A 17366-nucleotide genomic window follows, 5' to 3' on the forward strand; every position below is an offset into this window, starting at 1 on the left:
GCTAGCTTGACAAGAAGTTGGATTTGGAACCATGATAATCTTCCACTAGTGTCAGAAATTTTATGTCTAAGTTACATATTTTCCACATCTTGGAATTGAGATTCTCCTAGCTGTGGTTGCTGTTGGGGATTCATAGCTACTTAACCATAAGAAGTGAGAAACAGAATTCTGGTACGGGGCTCCTAAAAGCTGATTTACAGGATACATACTTTGTTGCTGCATATGCTGCTACAGAGTTTTTGATCCCTGAAATGCTTTATTCATTTAAGGAATAGATAGATATTTATTCTGTCCCTCTTGCACCTGGAGAATGAGAATAATGGGGATAGTGTGAATCAAGGGGAAACTATTTATCTGTTCTAAAGACCCATTTCCAGTTGGGCCTTCCATTACCAGTTTTTCTGCAGTGATGTCCCAGCACTTCTTTCTTGATTATGTTAGATCAATTTTCTTCAACTAGTAAAGGAATCTTGATTCAGGATTATGAGTATTATAGGACGAATCCATCTTCAGGGCATTATAGATAGTCCTTGACTTACAACAGTTTGTTTAGTGACCATTCAAAATTATGATGGCACTGAAAAATGTGACTTACAACCATTTTTCACAGTTACGAACTTTGCAGCATCCCCATGATCATGTGATACATTTTTTTTTGACAACTGGTTCATATTTATGACTGTTGCTGTGTCCCAAGGTCATGTGATCACCTTTTGCAGCCTTCTGACAAACAAAGTTATTGGGAAAGCCAGATTCACTTAATAACTGGGTCCTAAGTTATCAACTGCAGTGATTCACTTAACAGCTGTGGCAAGAAAGATCATATAATGGGGCAAAACTAATTTGATAAATGTCTCACTTAACAACATAATTTTTGAGCTCAATTATGGTCATAAGTCAAGGACTACCTGTAATTTCGGGAAGATTGTATTCTGATTTCAGAAAAATCAATCTGTAGTAGTTTGTTATATGCTGAAAGATATTTACCAGTAGTAGAATAAAGGAAGAATTACACTGCTTTTATTTTTCTTTTGTTATCTTGAGTGAGAAAAAAAAATACATGATTTCATTTGCAGGTTAACAGGATCACTAGAATCTCTCACAGATACTTCAAGTAAAATGAATCATTCTTTCCCTGGTAAGAATACAACATGAATCTGTTTTTGTTTTTAGTTACCTATGTAAATTACAGAAATTGTAGTTTCTTGAACAAAATATATTTGCTGTAGATGATGTAAAGTGAGAAAGAATAGGAAAATACAAATGTTATGTCCATTTTCTTTCTTTTGTTTTCAATGCATTTCTGGATTTAAATATGGTTTTTTAAGAAGAGTGGATTTTTTTTTGAGATTCCAGAGATCTATTGATTATATTCCTAGATTCCAGAGATCTATGACATATATCTTTGTGAAATGCAGTTAAAAGCTTATCTTACATTATTTTGTACAAAATCCAAAGTGTGTGGTTTATTATTAGTTTTCTAATATTAATAATAGATTTAGAGTTAGTACTCTAATTCTGAGGTATCTATTGAAGATCAATCCACAAGTGTCCGTTATTTTAAGTATTTCAGTTCAGAGATTAAGTTGAAAGTTTCATGTTAGAAAAAACAATTATATTTTCAACACAGACTGAATCATTAGGGATAGCAAATTAGAAATTAACTACTTTAGTTTTTTTGTGCTGTGTTTTTTAAAGTGTGTATATCAATATATTCATAAATATTAACTAGTAACTAGATTGGTTGTTAGGCATAGTGTCTGGGAATGTTGGAAGTGAAAGGGGCCATATATGCTTTCAAAACCAATACCCAACTTAATGCCAAAATGCAAATTGAATCATCTGTGAAAGATGGCTGTCTAGTTTCCATTTTAATACACTGAGCAATTGAGACTTCACTTCTGCAAATTAGCTCCATTTTTGAATTGCTCTCATTTTCCCTTTAGCATTAAATTGGAATCTGCCTTCTTGCATCTCAAATTCATGAATCCATGTCTTATACTTGGAACCTGAATGGAGAACAATTCTTTTGCTTTGACATATTTTCACCTATTTTAAAGAATGCTATCATATCCTGCTTCAGTCTTCTCAGGATTAAGTTAACCTAGTTTCTTAATTTCTATCCCTACATCATCTTCATTGTTCTCCTCTGAATTTTTCTATGAATCCTTTTTAGAGTTCTCAGAATTAGATAGATTGCATAAGGTGAAGTTTGACTAACACACATCGTGGGACATAATAGCTCTTTCCAGTTTGTGCAGCACTTCAATTGATACCTTTCTTCATCTTGATATGATTCATTGATAAGTGCACTTTTGAGCCAACTGTCTTGTCATATAATTGTGATGCTAACCAGCCCACAGTTGACCAACTGTGGCCAACGTTAATCAAAATATCACGGGAGAGGGGATTTTATAAAAATCTTTGCTGTAATTACATCTTTATAATTACAAAGTATTAAAGAAGTTACTACATCAAAAGGTGATTGGGCTTGTTCTTGACAAGTCCATACTAACACCTGCTTCTTAGTGCATTATTTTCAAGGTGCAAACCTTTACAATTTGTTCTGTCTCTTCCGAGGCTTAAGTGTCAGACTGGCCAGGTTGTAGTTCCCTGGTTCCTCTTTTTTCTCCTTTTGGTAGATGGAGATTTAGTTCTCTTCTAGTTAACTGACGCTTTACCAGTTCCCCAGTATTACTTACAGATAAACACTTGACCACATTGGTGGCGAGTTCTTTCATTACCCCAGAGGAAGCAGCTAATCTGGAGATTTAAACATATTAATGGAGAATATTCCATGACCATGTTGAAGCTTCCTCTCCATGGAATGATAAAAAAAGATTCAGAGTAGATTTCCTTTGTTATTTGTTAGATTTTGCTGTGTTTATCAAGCAGTTAGCATACTTCTTTTCCCCCTATTATTTTGAGTTTATCTTAATAAACCATTTTGATTTCTTTAGTATCTTTTGACAACCTCAATTTATTCTGAGCGCTAGCTTCTTCAACATCCTGTCTACTGCTAGAGCTATTTATCAATTAGCTTCTTGTGACCCATCCTGTTTTCCGTTCTCGGTATACTTTCTTTGTTTATAGATCTTCATTGGCTTTTTGTATAGCCTTCCTCATTGGCTTTTTCTGCTGACCCCAGTTTTTTCTCATCATCCAAAATACTTGAAGATTCATAGTTACAAGATCACCATAGAAATGTATTGCATGTTCAATTAAAAGCTTATTCTGCTTTTTTTTCATTCAGGTTTCCAACGAAGTTTTAGCACAACCTCTGCAGCTTCACAAAAAGAGATAAACAGGAGAAATTTCTTTGTCAAGTAAGTGACTTTATAGAAGAAAGAACATAATGTATATATTCCTAATTTTCTGAGGTTAGAAGATTTAAAATCCCCTTTTATCTGAGGAGGCATGAATCTTCATGAGTAAGGAATCATTTTGGTATATGCATGCAAATCCCATATCTATTTCTGAATGTCTGTAAGAAAAACAATGCCAATGATGTTCTGCATATCTATGAATTGTCATGCAGCAGTGGTTGATAGTTGTTAAAAACAAGCAGTAATCTATTCTGAAGTGAATAACTCAAGATTGTAAAAAATCTAGGTCTATATTGCCACATTCCTGTCAGCTCATGCTAGACTAAATGACTAACATTTTTTAAATGCTACCCTCTCTCATCTTCCATACTTTGCATTGCTTTTTATTGGAATCTTGCTTAGACTGCACTGGAAGTAACATTAAATACTTGCTTGATTTTAACATTCTTGTTTTTAAAATATAGGGAGTGTATTTGTCACATGACAAACTGATAAGCTATTGGGATTGCAACAGGAAAGCCATGTTTTTTTTCCTTCTTATACAGAATTTTGGCATATTTAGCTCTTTCACAGCTAATAAGATCATTTAGAGCAGTGGTTCTCAACCTGTGGGTCGGGACCCCTTTGGGGGTCGAACGACCCTTTCACAGGGGTCGCCTAAGACCATCGGAAAACACCTATTTTTGATGGTTTTAGGAATAATTTTATGGTTGGGGGTCACCACAACATGAGGAACTGTATTAAAGGGTCACAGCATTAGGAAGGTTGAGAACTACTGATTTAGAGGAAAGGGCTATAAAATCTTGTTGACTTTCAGTTTAATGTGAATGAAGAAGATTATTTAAAATTTTTCTTCTTGCATAACACTGATAGAATAGAAATATAGTAAACTGATCAAAGAATAAGTCAAATGGATACATGTTTTGCTTTGGAAATTGAATTAGAATCAATTAGTAGAAAGAGGTCTTTGGGCTTAATTTGATACGTTGGAGGCCGATTCCCTTTTGCTGTGCAATGTTGTATTTTTTATTTTACTTTTTTAAAAATTTTCAATTAGAAATAAATGTTGTTGCCTCTTTTTCTCTGTCCAGATCAAAAAATTCTTCTTTGCGTCGTAGTTGGAGCAACACTACTACTACAAGCACAGACGCCCCAGTGAAATTACATGAAGGCTCTCAGGTCCTCCTGACCAGCTCCAGTGAGATGGGCACAATTCGCTACATTGGGCCCACCAATTTTGCTCCAGGCATTTGGCTTGGCTTGGAACTTCGGAGTGCCAAGGGCAAGAATGATGGCTCTGTGGGTGAAAAGCGATATTTCACTTGCAAGCCAAAATATGGAGTCTTGGTGCGTCCAAGTCGAGTAACTTATCGTGGGATTAATGGAATGAAACTTGTTGATGACATCTGTTGAAGAACATCGTTTCAGTTAAGATGAGGCTCTCACAAAAACAGATGAGGAAAACCTGACTTTTACCTGCATGGAACCCTGTCTTTACCTAACATCCTAAAGCTTCATGGCTCTAAGATGTTCACAGTTTGGAAGTGTGCAGTGACTGAAGAATGAGATCTTAGTAGCTTTCACTGTAAAACATTTCTTGCTTGAATACTTCTTGTATTAGAAACATCTTGGATTTGAGCTGCTCTGTTACTCCAATAATAACCATTATTCGAACTAACTCCATTTTGACAGGCTTTGTCTCTTCAAAATGAGCTTTTCATCCTGTATTTTAGTGAAGCTATAATGCATCAAGAGATCATACAGTTTGTTAAATAACTGTTTAAAATTCTTTCTCTAGAAAAAAACAGTAAGGTAGAAAAGCGACGGAGAAAGAACTCTGGGAAGCTGTTAGCTTTAGACAGTTCCCTGAAAGCACAAAATGATCAGTTGAAAAAACCCCTGAAAAGTAGAATTTGCTTATTTGACATGACATGAAAGCTACAAAAATGGATATTTTCAGGTTTCCAGCAAAAGCACTTTTAAACTGTGTGCGCGCGCAGACACTTAAAAAAAAAAAGTATGCCAGAAGCACTTTAAAAAAAAAAGCCTTTGGGACATTTAATGTGCACTTTTATTTCTCCTGAAGTATTTTCTATGATCATTTGGATAAGCCATTTGGTAAGTTGAGACTGTAGCCTGTAGCATTGCACCAGTTATACGTGTCCCAAGCGCTGTATCCAGAAGAGGCTAGGAGATCAATAAGTGTTAAGATCCTGGAGAAATATGTGCTTGGATGTACAACCCCTCCTGCTTCAGAAAACATGCACCTTCTTCCTATGGCAGGTGAGAACAAAGTCACTTGGTGTGTGATATCATTCTCATCTTCAACTCTCCAGGATGATTTGATCATGATTGCCTTTTGAGAACTGAAATTGCAGAAACTCTGTGGCTGTTTTGCTGTATTTTCATGTGTTTCTTTGACTGTTGCAGGCGCTAGGCTGTTTCACAGCCAATACATCAAGCCAAAGGAGAGTTCAGCTGAACAGAAGTTGAGTACTTAGCTTGCAGGCCAATAGAAGCCAACATGGATGCCGAAAAATTATGTGCAAACCTATAGTTTGCTACCTGCATCCAAAATACATTTTTAAAAAGTATTATATATATAAATGAAAAGCCAAAGAAACCAGCAAATGGTTTATTTCTTCTAAATGAAGTATCTTGTCAAACTGCACTTAAAACCGCAACAATTTAAAGCATCATTAAGGACTTTTGGCAAGATTTATTTACTCTGCATAAAATGTTTAATGATAAAATGGTTTTTTCAGCTTTGCTAGAAGAAATTTTCCTAATCTATATTTCTCATGATCTAGCAACACTGTTACTCTCGTTAATGAATACTTTTGACTAAGGAGAATAGTTACATAATATGGCTATAAGCTTATTTTTAGTTGTAAGATCATGCAAAAAGTAGTTAATGAATTTAAGGATGAAGTTGCACCTTGATGCTTGCTATTTCCTAATCCAAAATTAGCTTTCTTAATAGTTAAACTTTATTTTGTTATTTATATTGATAGAAAGGGTTGTTACTAAGCATGGTTGTGCAAAACCTTTGAAAGAAGTGTATAGTGTACATGGGAGTGTGTGCAAAGCTCCTCTCTTCTAATCAGCTAAATCCTTTTCAAAGCTCATGGAGCTCATATGCTTTTTGAGGTTCAAGAGTTGTACATGTCCAGTGTGTGAAACAAGTTACTATATTAATCATAAAGCCTAGGAAAAGAAGCAGCTGCCTTATGATTCTAAAAGTGGTGCTGCCACCAGTAATACAAAATAAAGCAGATGTTTGAAAATTCCATTTATGTCTGTAAAACCTGAAATCTCAAAAGAAACTCGAGAGTAACAATGTAATCACTGATATGCTCCTTGGTGCTCATTAGGCAATTCACCCCACTTGAATTCAAAGATTCTTTTAGTCAAGCACAATAAATGGCAATCTAACGTGCCACAAAACACCAGCCTCATACATTATCTGTATTTCCAACAGTGCCTTTGGGCTCCACAGAGATCCAGCATAGTTGAAGGCTTCATTTGCCTTCAGGTAAAGTCTTCATCATGACCAGTCCCATGGTCGCATCTATTTTATAATATTGCCCAAAACATGCTCTCAAAGTTCCACGTTCCAAAGTTCTCATTGAGCACCCCACTCAATGAAAAAACCTTGTTAATAATTTAATTGGTCCATAGATACCTTGATATTGAACATAAAAGTGTTATATATTCCTTGTACTGTATACTGTATCTTTTGCATTATATTTCTCTTTCACCCTCTTCGTGTTTGACTAATGAAGCCTCCAGGGAAATGCTTAATATAATTAAAGAGTAAAAATGTATTGATACTTTTTGGTGCAACAGTTCTGTAATCAATTATTAGTGTATTTTTGCAGTATTTACAGATTATCATTGTCATTTGTTACATTTATATCCCTCAATTATTATCGTTACTCTGGTGATTGTAATAATAGTTTGCTTCAATCATATTATTCAGTTTCACAGAATGTTAATGAGTGCAATTTTCTACATAATAACAAACCCTGCTGAGTTTAGTGTAACTTATTCCCGGTTTAGTATAAGATTGCACCATATATTTTCAGACAAACTTATTACACAAAAATGTCTATGCAAGTATACATACCTTGTACTAGAAATGAACACTTTGGGGCAATAATTTGAAAAAAGTATTTCAGATTTTAACGAACAACTGCAACTTTTTTTCCAGACTTACGCAGAACCCTGGAAAAGTTGACTTGCATTAATGAATAGTAGAAAAGGCTTGAGCTTGTGCCTGTGCCAGACCTTAAGCATTTTTTCCAAATTATTTTCAAAGCATATAAACAGCCCTGGTATGTATACTCAATGGATTGTAGCAGCTAGTTTATGGTTTCATCAGATAAAATCAGAAACCATGGCTTTATAATATAATATATTACTTTCCTTGGCTTATAACTTGACTCAACTCTGAAGTGGTAACTTTGTTATTACTTGTTTGATCCGAATTAGATTAAGTATAGTTTCTTATTTGCCAACTAATATCAAATCAGTGTGGGTGTACTAGGAAGCTAAATTAAATTAATAAAATGCATGCTAAAAACTGAGACTGAATCATAACCACAAAGTTAAATGTTGCCACTATGATACTTCTGAAAATGATTGGTAAGCCATGCAGAAAGAATTTCAGAAGACTAACAATGCCTACTTATTTCCATTGGGTTTACCCCTGATAATTCAATCCAGGATTGAAGATTTCATAATTCAGTTTGATTGATATATAATTTCAGAAAAATAGAGCCTGTTACATCAGAAACTCTCAAACTGGAGTTTTGTGGAATCCCTTAGATATTTTGAGTGTTTCTTGAAGCCATGTATTATTATTTTTTGCTTGCTTGCTTTCAACTTACTCTTGACTCCTGGCAACTACAGTTGCAAGTACATGCAATCTAGGCCAGTGGTTCTCAATCTTTTCTTCATCATGGATCCCCACAAAATACCTTTTGTGGCCATGGACCATGGTCAAGGACCCCCAAAACTTAATATTTAAATCATAACATTTCTTCAAGCCTTGCTTGAAGAATATCAAGCTGTGATGACATCGTGACTCCCCAGGGTTCTGTAAACCACAAGTCGAGAACCACTGGTCTAGGCAATATTTTTGGAAGTGTTTTAACATTACTTCCAAGGGCTTAGAGAAAGTGAATGGTCCAAGGCTGTCCAGTCAACTTCCATGCTTAAATCAGGATAAAGACTCAGGTTTCCCTGCTCCTAGTCCAGCATCTTAATTTCTAGAGCAAACTCTCTAATCATAAGTAGCGTGGAGCTGCTTTAGATGTTCATGTTTTACACTGTATCAGCAATAATTCCAATTGTTGAAAGTAAGTATAAAATTGAAACGTGTAAGACTAAGCTGCCTTTGGGGCATTGTGTGGAAATATACTGTATAAATGAATGAATGACATTAAAATGTAATTTTACTTTCTAGATTGTAATTACTTTTGATGCCAAACAGAATATTTGTAAAGTAAGGTCGTAAAACATTGATAATTCAGGTCACTGATTGTAATACATAAAAGTACACTTGATCAAAATATTTCAGCAACTGTCAAAAATGTAACTGATCACATTTCAACAACAACAAAAAAATACCCTGGTGTGATATTTGGCTAAACACAAGTGACCACTTTTTCCCTTTGGAGAGTTAGTGGTTTTTTTTAATCATTCAAATAATCACCCACAATGCCTTTGTAACTTCAGTTCTGTTGGAATCATGTTAATCATAAGTGCAGCTTAGAAGGGAAAATGGATCTACTATGACAGCCAAGTATAATCACCAAGAAATAATACCGCAACGAAAGAATGGTAATGATTTTGTCTGTCCATTATTCTAGTAAGCCTAAATAAAAACTAAAGGTTTTGCAAGTTTTTTTACGTAGTGTATTTAGAACAGTTGTCCAGTCCTATTTAAATGATTTTGTTTCTTCTCCTGATTCTTGGAGATTGCCTGGACAACTCCCTGCAGTTTTCTGGCAAGTTTTTTCAAAAGTGATTTGCCATTGCCTCCTTCCTAGGGCTTAGAAAACAACTGGCCCAAAGTCACCTGTTGTGCCTAAGGTGGAACTAAAACTCGCACTCTCCCAGTTTCTAACTCGATTCCTTCACCGCTATACCAAACTGGCTCTCATTTAAAATGAATAGCTCCCCTCTAACCAGCACAGATTGTAACCTCTGGCCCTCATAGCCTGAATTACTGCTAATCTAGTTCAATCAATTTAGCATTTCTTAATAGCAAACTTTCTATTCAAATTTTCATTCCTTGTTAGCATTATTGTTAGGTATTTAACCTTTGCGTGACTTTTATATACTGACCAAATGTATTTCATATTCCAGTAACAGTAATTTTTGAGTTGTGAAGATAATACACCATTGAACACATGCCTTCCTTTACAGTCATTTTATTTTCATGCCTTTAGGTTCACTACACTAGATTACAATACAAATACAATAGAAAATATGTAATGACCATATATTAGTATTTGATTTTTGAGAAGGATCCCTGAAATGCATAGGCCCTTGGTTTATGAGTAATGTTGCACAAGCTTCTGTACAAACATGAATCACATTCCTAATGACAAAGCTCTAGTACAGACTGAGGCACAGAGGGTTGAGACATCCAGGTGTAACTGCAAAAGGCCTTTGAAATGGTAGTACTTATTCTTTCTGAAAGAAAATTCTTAAAAGAACAGCAGCTATTGTGCACTGCAGAATGAGCCCAGCAAAACTCCATTCCCCTGGCCTAAATTTGTAGATTCAGAATGAAAGGAAATAAAAACATTTTCTGTATGTTCTGTTGTGTGTTGCGGCACTTCTATGTATGTCCACTTCAAGAGTACATCCCATGAAAAACAGGCCAAGTTTTGCAATATGCTTTCTATCTGACTTCTCATGCATCTAATACCAGAGGAGAGACGGAATGTAAAAGTTATACCTACAGCAGTGTCATTCCAGACAAAATGGAGAAAAAAGGTGTTCTATTTGAATGTACCATCCTTTTTTGAAGCATCCCCTGCATCTTTGTTAGAATTCCACTCCCTTTCCCACAAAGAGAATACTCTTCCTGAATCTCAGAACCTGAAAAAGGGCTGTACAAATGTGGTATAGCTGTGGATCTAGGAGCATACCTTCTATTAGTCTTACCCACGAACATGACCCCATTCTACCATATTTAACTTCTTGTTCTCCTAATATGTTGTTCAAAGCTAATAAACTTACAAATGAATGGAAGCTACAGTTCAAGGTTGGCCTTTCTAGTGTGATACTGGGGTTCCACTGAGCCAGACACTTCTCACAGTGCTCACCAAGTTTGCTGTACACCTATTATTATTTTTAAAGTTGCTATATTGCAAAACAAAGCAAATTCCAATTCTATCTTAATTTTACTCCGGGCTCACATAGGATAAAAACTAGGAGGTTGACTGGCTGTATTATGATAAATCAGCAGTTGATCTGTAATTCATTTTATCCTGCTCATATAGGATAGTTCCGAAAGAAGGAGCCTTCCGATGGTGTTCTAGTACCATTTAATTAAGTTTATTACTCAAGGCAAAGAAATTGACAATGTTTTGGAGGCAGCCATCAAGACAGATGTTGAAGGAGAATAGTTGGAGAACTGACTCATACCATAAATACAGTAGATTAGGAATCCTATCGTGTTTCCCTGAAAATAAGATCCTGTCTTATATTTTTTTGAACCCTGAAATAAGTGCTTGGCCTTATTGCCACACGCTCAAAAGCCCGATCGGGCTTATTATCAGGGGATGTCTTATTATGGGGAAAACGGTAGTTTCTCCTTGCCTCTGCTTCATTGATTTTCCTATAACTGTATACTTTTCTCCCAACTGTAATTATGGGGGAACTCCTCTCTCTCTCTCTGTGTGGTGCTTCTCTTCTGCTGCAGTGCAACTATAGTGTGTGAATAAACTTCAAGACTTTGCATCAACCACATTCATTTTTTGCTCATTGCTTTTCCCTGTAAGACTTCAAGGTAGGGAAGCATGAATGTATGTTTTCCATATAGCTTCAGAGCTCATGCCTCAGAAAGAGATTTGCATCGCTGATCAGCTAAAAGGCAAATTGTGTGATATATTCCTTCAGCTCTTCCCTAAACTTGCCACGTTGACCATATAAATTATTGAAAGTGACTTCTGCCCAGGTGGGGGTTATTCTTGGGGAACACACTCCTTTATAGATTAGCATGATTCCCATGTATTTGTGATGGTCTGACAGCTTCAGTTTTGGTCTGTTTGCTGTCCCTGGCATAGCGTTTTATGTTATTCTGTAGTGTAACTTAAATGCTTGATGATGCACTTGTGCTAGATACTTAACAGGCTTGTCCTCGATAAATAACTGCTGTGGAAAGACTCAAGATTCTCTTCATAATGAGGTTTGTAAGTTTTGCAAGCATCAAGATAAATTTATTTCTTTAGAACAGGGGTGTCAAACTCACATCGTCACAGAGGCGTCATGTGATGTATCAAGATCCCCCCCCTTCATTAAAATGGGCATAGGTATGGCCAGCGTGTGATGCATCCGGCCCATGGGCCAGAAGTTTGACAGCCCTGCTTTAAAGAATTATATGGCTTACCATCTTATACACAATAATCTTAAGCAACCACAACTCAGTACAATGATTTTCAAGGGTGCAAAATTACACACCACTGAGGGCCTTTTGCTGAGAAGGTAAGAATGGCTACTGGTTTGTGGAGCTTTTTATGAATTCTGGCATATATTAAAACTATAATTAACATTCCAGAGAAATTCTTGGCCAGTGCTGTCCTTGGCTAATGGAAGATGCAAAACAAGGGTACAGCACACACACAGCTACATAATGTACACAAATAAGCTATGACATGAGGTTTGGTATAGTCACTGCAACATCACAACCTGCTTTAGTATTGTATTCTGTATTTTACAGAATCCAGAACTCTGCTTTTAATTATCCTGAACTGAATCAAACACAAACCACAGTGATAAAATTAGCATAAACCAAAATGATCATCTGGTACCTTCTGTCCCATATTCACGAGAGCAAACTGCTTCTTAAACAATAAGCGCGTGAGAAAATAGGTAACAATTTTGCCACCATAATTTCTTATCTATAAGCATCTTATTTGAAAGTAAGGTACTTGCTAGAATCCTTCTGTTGCAACCTTAAATTTCCTTGCAATTTAACATACTACTGGATTTGAAAAACGTGTTCCTTGGATTAACTGTTTCTTGCCCAAACTTTCAAGAGAGAAGCTTCATACTTATTCCAGTAAATTTCTTTCTTTCAGATGATACTGTTATGTAGAAGCAATTACTGTATGGTAAAATCTCTTGTCCAGTTTCTCATACTCTTGCAATTAAGGGGGCCCGGTTGTTCCCCTCTTGTGAAGGCAGGACGGAACGTAACTGTTGATTGGTTTGGTAATTGCTGGTCTTATCAGCATAAGGAACAATTCTCACAAAGAATGTGATTTTTGCTGTATGCAAGTAGAAATGTCAAGCAGGAAACCCACATACTTACTAATTTAAGCTCCCTGACTCAACTACAGAACATGGGGCTGCCTATGTAAAAGTGATAATAAATGGTTGTTCAGAGCAGAGAGAAAGCCAGCCTCACTTCATATTTTAAGGTTCTTGGTTATTTCCTGGCAGGACCATGATATTCTTTCACTGGGATGGGTTCATAAATGTTCTATTTGCCTAATTTACAGAGCAATTTCTATTGACTGTTATTACAGCAAGCCAAGAGCCACTGACAGTCAATAACATTTGCTTTCATTGAGGAAGATCGCTCATCTTCATTTGCATATAAGGCCTAATGAAATTAATGATCTTATGCAATGCAAATTGCACAGAACTATAGCTGCGTTTATTAGGATCTTAAAACAAAGACAGGAGGCACAAATTGGTCTTCATTTATCTTTACAGTGATGCAAAGGTTGGGTCAGCGTAAGATACTATTAGTACCACATAATATACTATTTTTCACTTAAGCTAGAAAATTGGTTGAAAGTTGCACACCTGAGTAGCAACTTTGGTTCAATGTGCTAGTTTACTTGCTTGGAACAATGCTAATATCTTCTTTTGTATCAATATTCTCATATCACAGGCATCACCATCTCTTTAATTTTTTCACCCAGTAGGTATTACTGTGTAGGTGCAATTTTGGCAACTAATCACAAAGTAAGATATTTTAATAAACCTTTTCAATTCAAGTCAAATTAATGGTTGTTTTTAACAAGCATGTTGGCTTGTGGCTCTACGGCTTGCTGAATTTTAATATAATTGTTGTTTTAAGTCCTAATTTATCAGTATATGTATATATTATATTGTATATCAGTGGTGGTGAACCTTTTACTCACCGAGTGCCAAACAGGTACCTGCTTTGTGCACTTTGTGCGCACGTGCTATCCGCACTGATGCACAGCTCCTCCCCCATGCACTGCGTTTGCAACACCATCTGCGCATGCGCACAGATTTCATGTGCGTCCCCTGTGAGCTGCGTGTGCAACCACACTATCTGCACAAGCACATGGCTTTTGTGCAGGCCCCCTTGCGCTGTGCCCGCAACCACACCATATGCAAATGTGCATGACTTTCATGTGGCTCCCCCATGCGCTGCACATGCAATCGCACCATCTGTGCATGCACACAGATTTTGTGTGCCCATGCGCTGTGCACGCAATTGCACCATCTGTTCAAGTGTCTGGTTTTCACACCTGCAATGCATGCACATGAACGCCATTTACACATGCATGCACTGCGCCGAAGTACTCTCATGTACATGTGCAAATGCGCACACATGCACAGCAGAGCTCTGAAGATCAGCTGGGTCTCCTGAATGGCGTGCAAGCACACCGGAGGCCCGAACACCAGCTGGGGTGCGCGCGCATGCGCAGCTGCAGGTGAGTTGGGTGACAGTTCATGTGCCCAGAAAGATGGCTCTGCATGCCACCTCATGCACGTGTGCTATAGGTTCGCCATCACGGTTATATATGCTTTGAAAAATGGGCAGTGAGGATTTTTTAACATCCCTTTCTCCTAAATTCTTGTTCTATAAAAGCTTTTGGCTTGGTTCCTAGACTACTACGCATATTATAATAATTAGTATCTTCACACCCTGGAAGAATTGATATTCATACCAAAGGACTCTCTTCCTCTGATTGCCAAGCTTTGCCCTCAGCAATGATATAATGACAGTGACATAATGAGAGTTTCAGTAGTATGCAATCTGGCCTTTACTATCTTGATAATCCTTTGCTCATCTGCCACATTTTGGCAGATCCATCAATGACATGAATACATGCTGAAAGATAAGTGTTAGATTTAACTGCTCAACAGTTGCCAACCAACAATCACAATAGATGGGGAAAGGAGAGCGTTTTTACTGCCTTGCCAAGGTAATCCATTTCATTTGGTCGTGTTCTTTGACTTTCTGCAATTTCCACCTTAGAATAAAAGGAGTGACATTGACACATTTAGCTATTCTGTTGCTAGGTCTCCATAGTTTTGCATGCATGTGGTAGCTATGATGCTATTTGAGTATGAGCTCTTTCAGAGTCCATGTTATGTGACTTTGCCTTTGACAGGACGACATTTCCCTACCTTCTCTGAAATCATGAGGACATCCAAAATATTGTTTGGCAGTATAGAAAATCCCTAAACATTAAACACTTGGCCAGCGAGTTTTGAAATGGCATATAAACAACTAAGAGGAAGCAGCACACAGGAAAGGCCATAGCAAACAACCATGCAAGTGATATATGCAATTGAGGGCAGGGCCTTGCTTGTAATAGTGACTATTATCTCAGAGAATTATGTGTTTTTAAAGGTATGATTGTGTAGGTGTGTATATAAAGGAGCACTGATAAATTGAAACTTATTAAGAGATTTAAAAAAAAAACAAGCTTCAGGGGTGATGGCACTTCAGAGCAGATTGGCACATAACAGAAGGGAATTTTGTTCTGTTCTCGTGCTTGCTATATGGTTGACACTGAAGTTTGTGCCAAGGCTCACGAGTCACATGGGAAGAAAGTCAAGAAGATTAGAGGTTGATTGAGCTGGTTCCTAAGGTGAAGGTCCTCGTAACTGCTGGCACAGAGGTGGGGCTGAGGTTTCCAAGGGAAGGCCTTGCTGTTGGTATCCATAGTTAACATTGCCACAAGGAAAATGGCGAAGCCTGAAGAGAGGCACTTCCTTAACACTGGCTGTAAGTGAAGATGGTTCTAGAAGAAGGGAGGAGCTTGGCAGCCTTCCAGCCATTATGCTGGGCCCCAAAGTACAGCTGCCTTCATGCCTTGAATCTTCCTGCTCTGTTGCCTCTTTTTCCAGCTGAGAAGTCTTTTTGACAACTGGCTTCTCTGAAAACCAAGAGCCATATGTTGGGTTCCAGAGGTTGGTAGGCTTGTTTCTGGATCCCCGGGTTTTGTGGAGCTCTGTTGCAGGAATTGATTGAGTGTATGCCATGTTGACATGTCCCCCTTCTAGGGCAGTCTGGATGTTAGCCTGGGTAATTGGCTCAACAGCAGCTGCTTTCATGAGAGCTTTGCCTGCTGGAATGACGAAAGGGAGAGAGGACGCGGAAGGCAGGAGCTGCTCAGCACCCTTTTTCTCTCGCTGCGGCAACACTAACAGAGGAGGAATTGCTTCAGGATCTTCAGGACGCACAGGAACCTTTTCTTCTTCTTCAATGCATGGACCATACTCCACAGGCAGAACCGTATTGATGACATCAGGATCCTATAGGGAAGGAGAGACAGTAGTTCAACATGTATTTATCTTCTAGTTATGACTAAAACAGTAGTGGAATAATATATTTTTGTTCATAAACAGAGGTATTCTCTCCCTCATTTTCCTAACAATATTAAAATTCACAATTACACAATAAATATGCCAGGCAGAAAATAACACTGATAAACTATTCTTTCACATGAGTAAAAAAAATGTATGGATTCCATGTCTTCGGTGTGGAAGTCACATTTATGAGTGGATTCCTTAAGACACCAGCACCTTTTTCCTATGCTCATGAAACTAGTTAAATTGCTTTAAGAAGAGCTACTGCTACTAAAAAGCAGAAACATCACCTGCCAACAAAAGTGCGTATAGACAAGGTTATGGTTTTTCCAGTTGCAATGTATGGCTGTGAAAGTTGGACCATAAGGAAGGCTGAGTGCCAAAGAATTGAGGCCTTTGAACGATGGTGCTGGAGAAGACTCCTGCGAGTCCCTTGGACTGCAAGGCGATCAAACCGGTCAGTCCTAGAGGAGATCAATCCTGACTGCTCTTTAGAAGGCCAGATCCTGAAGATGAAATTCAAATTCTTTGGCTACCTAATGAGAAGGACTCACTGGAGAAGAGCCTAATGCTGGGAACAATTGAGGGCAAAAGAAGAAGGGGATGACAGAGAATGAGGTGGCTAGATGGAGTCATTGAAGCAGTCGGCTTGAGCTTAAATGGACTCCAGAGGATGATAGAGACAGGAAGGCCTGGAGAAACATTGTCAATGAGGTCGCCATGGGTTGAACATGACTTCGCGACTAACAACAGCAACAATAACAACAACAACAACAAAGGAAGAGCAGAGAAAGCCTGCTCTTCTCTTAAGAAGATGCATGATCCAAAGAACTTTTTTCAAATAATTTTTGAAGTGTGCACAAGCTCACTGTGGTTAATCAACCCCACTGCTAAACAGCATATTTTATTTAATGGAATATTGAAACAATAGGAACTGATTAAAACAAAACAAAACGTTTTTCACATTTACAGTATTAGGATTGGGTGGAAGAAATATGGCATTTAAGAGACAGACTCTTCCCTGTACTTCTGATTTGCAGTGCCATGAGGACCACCAAATACAAAAGAAGATAAGACTGTCTTTGGAACATATGCTGGGGATATAACTACACTGATTATGTTGGGTTCTGTTTTTTAAAACCTTTACCCATTTTGGGTGTATTAAACATGTAAGAGAAAACGATGTGGGATGTGAAAATGATGTATATGTGAACC

The 17366-nt window shown here is 37.4% G+C and overlaps 2 protein-coding genes across 11 annotated transcripts in view; one reads left to right on the top strand and one right to left on the bottom strand.

Moving 5' to 3' along the window:
- Positions 1-8793, top strand: part of CLIP4 (CAP-Gly domain containing linker protein family member 4) — a 47751-nt gene extending 38958 nt beyond the window's left edge. For 9 of the 10 annotated variants that reach the window (XM_034427979.3, XM_087883122.1, XM_034427975.2 and 6 more), the window contains exons 14-16: positions 1077-1138; positions 3254-3326; positions 4418-8793. In XM_034427979.3, coding sequence (XP_034283870.2) covers positions 1077-1138; positions 3254-3326; positions 4418-4739 — 457 coding nt within the window. In that variant the 3' untranslated portion in view covers positions 4740-8793. Of the gene's footprint in view, positions 1-1076; positions 1139-3253; positions 3331-4417 lie in introns of those variants that run through there. The other variant, XM_060692455.2, reaches the window with a different exon arrangement.
- Positions 8794-13263: 4470 nt separating this feature from the next.
- Positions 13264-17366, bottom strand: part of ALK (ALK receptor tyrosine kinase) — a 641419-nt gene continuing 637316 nt past the window's right edge. The window contains exon 29 of the mRNA XM_087883123.1: positions 13264-16097. Within this exon, the coding sequence (XP_087739249.1) occupies positions 15426-16097 (672 nt within the window). The 3' untranslated portion in view covers positions 13264-15425. The remainder of the gene's footprint in view (positions 16098-17366) is intronic.

This window comes from Pantherophis guttatus, chromosome 1, assembly GCF_059756535.1.
Source record: "Pantherophis guttatus breed Tessera chromosome 1, ASM5975653v1, whole genome shotgun sequence".
NCBI lineage: Eukaryota > Metazoa > Chordata > Lepidosauria > Squamata > Colubridae > Pantherophis > Pantherophis guttatus.